We start from the raw sequence: 8,288 nt of genomic DNA on the forward strand, positions 1-8,288 counted from the left end.
TCCAACGGAAGAAATCTTGAGGACGATTTACGCCAACGGATCTATTCAAGAGTTCTCCTACAAATAGCGCTCGAGGATCACTTCAATCTTCACCGATTCAACGACATAAGCTGAAGCTCTGCCGAAATTGCTACTCAGCCTAAAGCTTAACCGCCCAAAGCTTGAATCGAAGAAGAGAATTCCAAAGCCAAAATCAGTCTCTACTGATTACATACATTCTCTTAGACCCTAGGCATATATCTGTTTACCCAGAAGCCAAAGGTCAAACTTGCTTCAAAGAACTTGTTCTTTGTAAGTAAAGTTGGCACTCGTTTAAACCTCTCCTCCATAAGAGTGTTTGAGTGATTCGGAGTTCAGGAAGGTACTCTGAACTCTGAGAGGGAAGTCTGAGCACGAGGTGTGCTTAGCAGGGAAATCCTACGCGAGGTGTGTGGGTGCTGAAGAGAGTTTATCTTCAGTTTACGGTTGTGTGCACCAGGCAAGCACACGGGTACGGTTTGCAGTGCACCAGGCAAGCACTTGCGGAGTGGATTGTTGGTCTGATCAACCAGCCGTGGATGTAGGAAAGGGTTTTTTCGAACCACATAAAAATCTCTGTGTTATTTACAGCTTTTAGTTTTACATTCAATACTTGTGCGATTTCAATTGATAAAATTGAACACTGACTAACAGCAAAGAGAAACCTTAATCCAACTATCTGCTCCACCGAGGCTATTCGAAACTAAGTTTAATTTCCGCTGCGTGTGATATCAATCTGACTGAACTATCCTCTGATAGTAAGGAAGAGTGATATCATCTCTATCTTTGCAAACACGACTGAAGCCTTACGTGGATCAGTTAAGTTCCAGTGACTTAACTGATAACTCTTTACTGAAGAGCTTTCAGTATCAGTCGTCAACCCTGTTGGTCAAAACTAATTTCGGTAAAACATGTGTCTTGTTTGCATGTAAAGTTTCGCTTTAATCTCTGACTGAGATCCCTCTGATTGAGGTCGGTAGATTGTTGAAAAAATAGCCTATAGGTGTATTCCCCCCCCACATACACCTATTCGAGACCTCCCGGACCTAACAATTATTTTCTCATAAAAATCAGGCAAATGCTTCTAGTTCAGATGCAGAAGAAACCAAAGAATTTGCATAATGGATACTTAAAATAGGTGACGGTACTATCGGTGAAAGTTTTGGTGATGGAGAATCTATTGTGGCATTATCACAAGACATTATTATACGACATGGAACAAATCCTATTGCAGCTATAGTGGAAAACACATACCATAACGTAATGAATAATGCATGTAATCCATAAAATTTCAAAGATATAGCTATCTTGACCCCTACCAATGAGATGTAAATGACTATGTTATGTTTCTAATATCTACCAAAGAAAGAGTTTACTTAAGTTCAGACAACATTTACAAAGAAGATGGATAAATGGACCTCGATGAAGAGGTATTCTCGGTTGAATATCTCAAAACGAGAGTTCAAGATTGTCGAGTCATGAAATTAAATTCAAGAGGGATGCATAATCATGCTTCTCAGAAATATTGATTCATCTAATGAGCTTTGCAATGACATTAGGCTAATAGTAACTCAACTTGAAGAACGCGTAATTGAAGGCAAACTCATTTCAGAAAAAAAAAATGCGGGCAATAAGTTTCATATAGTTAGAATGATTATGACTCCATCAGATTTCACTAAATTTTCTATTCGGTTCCAGAGAGGGTAATTCTCTATGAGTGTTCGTTTTGCTATAACAATAACAAGAGGCAGAGAAAATCTCTTTCGAATGCAAGATTATACCTACCGAAACTTGTTTTTAGTCATGGATAATTGTACGTGACAATCTCAAGAGTCACAAGAAAAAAATGTCAAAAAGTTTTAGTATATGATGAAAGTGGTCATATGTTGAAAGTTTTAGTATATGAAAATTGTACGTGACAATCTCAAGTTGTCACAACAACCAATGTGGTGTATGATGAAATTTCCGATAGATTATGAGGTAATTGCAAATTTAATAATTTATTCGGACTTTGAAAATGGAAGTCATTATTGATATATTTTTTAGTAACTGGTTGCAACTACATACATCTAATTTAGAAATTTAAGATAAATATTATAGTTTCTCTTTTAACATTTTGTGGTCAATACTCTACTTACATATATACTCCATTCGTCCTGTAAAAATAGTCCTAGAAGGGGGGTGTCACGAATTTTAATAAAAGTGGTTAAGTATGTTATGAGTGTTTAAAAGGTCCCACCATAAATGGAGTGTTAATAATGATAATTAATTGTATTGTAAGTAGAAAAATGGTCCCACCATGTGGTAGAATATGTAAATAAGTTAATATATGGAGGATAATTTATTGTGGGGTAGTGCCCATAAATGAATTAGGACTAAGTTTTATGAACACTACAAAATGAAAAATATGACCATTTTTAGAGGACGAAGGGAGTATTTCATAAAACATCTAATTCAGGCTAATTTCAAATAAATGTTTCATTCCAAAATAATTTCATTCAGTACTCTATTTTAGTGAGATGAAATTCACGAATCAAAAATTACATTAAATAATTTCATACATTTATGTAATAATAATACAATCCCATCGAATTTCAACTGGCTACTAAGTAGCATAATATACACATTAATACATCGTCCACAAATGTCCTATTAAGTCTTTTGAGTTTTCTGCCACAGCTGTGCGGCTGTGTGCCTCCACTTGTAATTGTTTATCAATCATTAGTTATGATTTTATCAATCAGAATTAGGATTTGATTAGAAGGATGCACTGAACGTTCCTCAATATATATCAATCTCAAACTCGATAATAAATTTAACTGCACCGTCATGGAGGGCAAATCTATTTGTATCTATATCGCAATGAAGGCAAAATCCCCCTAAATCTAGACGAAGGGAACATTAATAGTTCACAATTTGTAAACACACTATTCCATACATGAGGGTACCATAGGTGCTGCTTTGTTGAAACTCAAATATAGCATCCAAAGTTGGAGAGATCACAGAATGAGATGTAAGTTTAGCATTACGCCGTCACAGGATGCTATCTTGGTTCTTATGAACAGAGTTATGGAACTCAACTTGTGTAGCAGAAGTTGGCTGTTTATCAATTTGCACCTGAGTCTCTTTTGAGTTTTCCTGCAAAGCCTAGTATACAAAGTGCCCAATTTAGATGGGTGTGAAAACTCACTATCTGAAACAATAGATAATGAATATTTTCTGTTTTCGTACCTTCAAAAGTTCTGTCATCCTTCCAGTTCCATAGTTGAACAAAGGTTCTGTATGTGAGGACTCAATCAGAAAGGGCTCATTACCACCTGGAGTGTCTTGTTCTGAAACGACAGCTGAGTTTTCTGGTGAAGATTTTAATGATTCCGTAATTTTAGTATCTGAAGTCTGGGAAGGGCTCTTAGCATCAATATCTATCGAGGTGCCTTTATGAAATGAGCCATCGTCACGCTGCTGAATTCCTGGGGCATCTTGGCAGCTGGGATAAGGTTGCATGGGAACAAAAACCTGCCCAACTGGTGGTAACATGGATAAAGGTTCAACCATGTGTACATCAGCATCTCCGTTGTCGTAACTTGCATGAGTTATGGGTTGAGGTGCAACGGGAGCCACAGCACTGACTGAAGGAGCAGCAGGTGCTCTTCCGGGTGGTGCATGTTTGTGTTTTGAAGGCACCACAGCAGCAGATGTTCGCATATCAATTCCCAGGCCAGGAGACTGACTCTGGTTTTCAAAAGTAAAACGAACGTCACTTCTTCTTATCATTTGAGCATGTGGAGCAACATCATTTTCTGCTGTAATTGGAGCACAATGTCCTGGCTTGAAAACAACACCTCTCAGGTTGGTGCTCGAGTTGCCAATTCTAACAGTAAGCAGATAGCCAGAGTCGAATGTGGCTTCAACAAAACCAGTTACTGCCTGGCCCACCATACATTCTGTTTCCCTTGTTCTGTTGGTTCTCTGAGAAAGGTAAGCTATGCCTCCTTCAGAACCAGGCGTATGAGCTGCTCCAGCAGGCTTTACGCTTGGATCTTTACGTGGACGACCACGTCTCCGCTTTGCTGGCTGGATCAACATGCCAGAGCTCTCCCCTTCATCAAGTAGATTCATATTATGACCTTATGGTATCTTTTTACTTCCTAGTTATTGAGTCCTTTGCCCTGCAAGAAAAAAGCCAAGTCTTTAATTGATATGCAATTTTCCAAGATTGTAATACAACTAGATAGTAAATAAATAGTATAGAAATTTTAAATCCCCGCCTGAGAGTGGTTCTAAATAAGAAGGGAGCTAAATACAAAACAAATGAGCCGTGAATACGATGATTTGGCATGTTACACCACACGGGACCCATTTTTGATCTCTTCAACTGATAATTGCATGTATTCTTCCCACAAAGCACAGGAATGAGAGACTAGATCATCTTAGAATTATTTAAGATTTTCATTCAGGTTTGTTTTATGGAATATACAAGATTTAAGTTACTTCTATGTTGACTATAGATGTCTCTTGACATTATCACTTTTTTGTGTGAGAGATGGGTATAAAGTAAACAAAAAATGCATTGAGAAGGATTAGGAGAATAAATATGTCTCCAATACCAGACTGCTGAGATAGAGAATGCCATATTAGCTATAGATACTAACTCATTAGTATATATTTATTCAATACCAGTAAATTCCTTATATATTGACCAAAACTTACTGCACTCCCCAATAATGACAAAGTAATTATGTTTTCCAATACCACAGACTGCTGAGATAGAGAATGCAATATTAGCTGCAGATACTTATTCAAGTCAATAGTATATAGTTTCCAAAACCAGCAAATTCCTTATATATTAACCAAAACTTACTGTTACTGCACCGCCCCAATAATGACAAGTAAATATGTTTTCCAATACCACAGAATGCTGAGATAGAGAATGCTATACTAGCTGCTGATACTTATTAGTATATATTTATTCGAAACCAGAAAATTCCTTATATATTGACCAAAACTTACTGCATTGCCCTAATAATAACTTGCAGCATACTTAAGAGGAAACATAACAAGATGAAAAGTGTTTTGTACTTCACAATAATGGAATCGTTAATTTCCACACCAATATATTCATTTTCCAACAGAATATCATCCACTTTTATAATCAGAAAATTGACATAAAAAATGCTTATTTAGTCTAAAGAATGAAAATGGTTCACAAGAGAAATGTTGAACTCACAATTTCACGCATTTTAATAGCACTACTAAAGATAGGTGTGGGGTAGCATTTTAAATTTTATTAGTGTTAGATAATAGAATAGGCCTCTTCTTTTCTAGTATACATTCTGGATCAAATAAAATTAATAATTTACATGGAACTATCAACTGACATATACATCAGAAACTCAATTAAGAATATTATACCAATTATAGAAAATAAGGTAACTTTTAATCTTCACAAAGATGTTAAGAGAAAATAAACTTAACTGGGCAGGTTGAAAAAGGGAACAAATAAAAAATGCCAATTCAAATAAAATAAAGATAAGGAGAAACTAAATCTAATAAAAATGTTTACACAAACAATCATGACTTGAATACCATTGAGGATCGCCAAAGAGTTTCGTAAGATAGATTTTAAATTATAAAAGCAGGGAAAGATATCATGAGTACTCTACCGCAAAAGACACAAGGGATATGAACCTACGGGAAATAGATGAGCATCTCCTCCAATGAATCCTCCAAGACGGCAAAAAATATGGAAGGTTTGATTTAGGGTTTTCTTTTTCTAATTGAGAGGACATGACACTAAAAACAAAATTAACAGCTATGAATGGGTTTTATGAAAATTTATGCAATGGAATCTCAAATATCCTCCCATCACGTGATAGTCACCTGAGTCCTACGCCACTTTTACTTTAACCATATATTCTCAGATTATGAGTAGCAAGAAGCAAATCAGCTACACTTATTTGGTTACTAGCAACTTCATACACAAATTTGGACTTTGAGTTGATAATCGAGAAACAAGACGCTTCCAGTTATTTAAGTAATGCAGCACAAGAAAGAAAAAATATTACTCCCTCCGTCCTAACTTTTAGTATCCATGTTTCCATTTTTGGATGTCCCGCATTTTTGTATTCATTTCTATTTTTAGTAAAAGTAGGTGGGACCCTTACTCCACTTTAATTATTTTAACACTCACATTAAAAGTGGGACCATTATTCCACTCACAATACACCCACCACTTTATTAAAACCAGTGCCACTCTCAATTGGATGCTAAAAGCTGGGACGGGGGAGCATGAAATAACTAAATAAATTTGACTAATTCTTCCATCTGATGTTATGAACAATGCAATATCAAATATTAGAAACAAGAAAGTAGTAGGTGGAAGCAGGTCCATACTCATTTTAGCAAATATAAAGAATAAAATTCATCCTCTGGGAGTGAAATAATAGTGACCTCAGTCAATACATCCGTTTTGTTTTCCTTTTCCTTCTCTATTTGCATCCATTACGTTTTCCTTTTCCTTCTCTATTTGCTGGAAAAGGTTGGCTGTTACGTATTTTTTCATGACACCACAATTTGAAATTTCCATCAGATTAAAATAATTCCACATAGTTCTCCAGAATATTCCACTTTTATGACGTACTGGCATGTAAACAAGATCAAAAGTCCAATGGTAGATTTTCATAATAATTGCACCTGATATAGTTCTTAATGCACATTTTTATAACACTGTAAAATTAAAATTTACAGTGGACACTGGGCTAGAGAACAGCCTACTACATTAGGACCATAGCAAACTCACATTTTCCACAGGAAGGGAGCTGCATGAAAGTGCAACTATTAATATTATACAAAACATAGTAAACACAGCAGTGGTGCTCTGTAGATTATGCAAAATAAACGGCCCTAACTGCAGGCATAGCATGGGAATACATTAATCCAAACAGTTGTCTCCTACTCCTACATAACCTACATGTATTTGATAACATTACATACTTGGCATGTAACGATAACGGTGCATTATAAACAGAGAATCTAACTAAATAAACATTAAGACAGTTTGCCTGATGTTTAAAAAGGAAATTTTTCAATATTTTCTTTAGCAAAATACTAAATTTGTTTTCCATGAAATTTTCTTTTATTTAGAGACAATTCCATATATCTACTGTAGGACCACCACTTACACAGTCTTACCCATTTCTAGCGACAAATTCAAAGTAGGCCACATTAAACCTGTTCTTATTTTCGAAACTATACATCATAATTTCCAATACATTTAGCCAAGCACACATCTTCATCTGACATACAATCCAACTTGTAAACTTAGCTGAAAATACTATAATTGAAATTGGAGTTGAAAACATATCCCTGCGACTCTTCCGGATTAACTATAAGTAGCACCATTTTTGTTCAATCTACTGCATATATGCAGCAAGAACTTCCTATGTATATAAGATATTAAAATTTATTAGTAAGCTTAATCTCTAATTACTTCTTTTACAGATAAGAACAGAATACGAACCAAATTTGCAATTGCTTCTTCCGAGAAGTACTCTGAACGTTGTTAGCTCAAAAACAAAATGTTTCAAAAGTTCCCCCAAAACACGCAACGAACAAGTTCAATTTCTTTAAAAAAAAAAAAAATCTAAACCAACAATTAAATCAAGACCAACAATAGATGCACCAAACAATAGCAGACAATTCTACATGAATTCAGTGCCGTAACATAGGAGCTCCAAAATACACGTGTACGGAAACGAAAGATATACACTAAAATTAAAGATAATGGTGAGAAAACTGTACCTCGAAGCCCTGGCGAGGATTTTCTAAGTTCAAATTATTGCTTATTCAACGAAGCTGAACCATAGTTCAGAATTATTCTTTTTTATTAAACCCTAAAAGATTTTTTTTAGGGGATAAAACCTTAAAAAGAATTCAGTATAAACTTCTAATGAGTGAAACGAGTGCTTGAATTTATCTTTATTTTTTTAAAAAAAATTAGCGCATTCATTACTCGTTGAATTTTAATTAAAATCGTTGTTTGTGGTGAAATACAAGGATGAATCAAATTATCAAAACGTAGTCTAAAATATGGAGTACTTCCTACCAGCTACCACTACCAAGATGTTCATAATTTGATTTAAACCGTATGTCAAATCAAATTAAATCGTATTTGTGCAGTTTTGTTTTATTTATAGTTTGAAAAATATGATTTAATTTATATTTTAAAAAAAAAGTTGATTTACTATTTAAGTTTGATTTTTTAAAATGAT

At 34.9% G+C, this 8,288-nt stretch overlaps 1 protein-coding gene across 6 annotated transcripts; it reads right to left on the reverse strand.

The window, feature by feature from the left end:
- Window positions 1-2,770: 2,770 nt before the first annotated feature.
- On the reverse strand, window positions 2,771-8,179 carry LOC131024403 (protein METABOLIC NETWORK MODULATOR 1-like). 6 transcript variants are annotated; one of them, XM_057953904.1, is made up of 4 exons: window positions 7,819-8,078; window positions 6,412-6,561; window positions 3,250-4,187; window positions 2,771-3,165 (listed from the first exon to the last, which is right to left on the reverse strand). In XM_057953904.1, the coding sequence occupies exons 3-4, from the start codon at window positions 4,135-4,137 to the stop codon at window positions 3,052-3,054; spliced, it is 1,002 nt and encodes a 333-aa protein (XP_057809887.1). In that variant the 5' UTR covers window positions 4,138-4,187; window positions 6,412-6,561; window positions 7,819-8,078; the 3' UTR covers window positions 2,771-3,051. The 6 variants fall into 6 exon arrangements, with proteins under 6 accessions (XP_057809887.1, XP_057809886.1, XP_057809888.1 ...); XM_057953903.1 differs by having other exon boundaries at window positions 6,469-6,561; window positions 7,819-8,077; XM_057953905.1 differs by lacking the exon at window positions 7,819-8,078 and adding an exon at window positions 7,538-7,800 and having other exon boundaries at window positions 6,469-6,561.
- Window positions 8,180-8,288: the final 109 nt, after the last annotated feature.

This window comes from Salvia miltiorrhiza, chromosome 5, assembly GCF_028751815.1.
Source record: "Salvia miltiorrhiza cultivar Shanhuang (shh) chromosome 5, IMPLAD_Smil_shh, whole genome shotgun sequence".
In the NCBI taxonomy this organism is placed as follows: Eukaryota; Viridiplantae; Streptophyta; class Magnoliopsida; order Lamiales; family Lamiaceae; genus Salvia; species Salvia miltiorrhiza.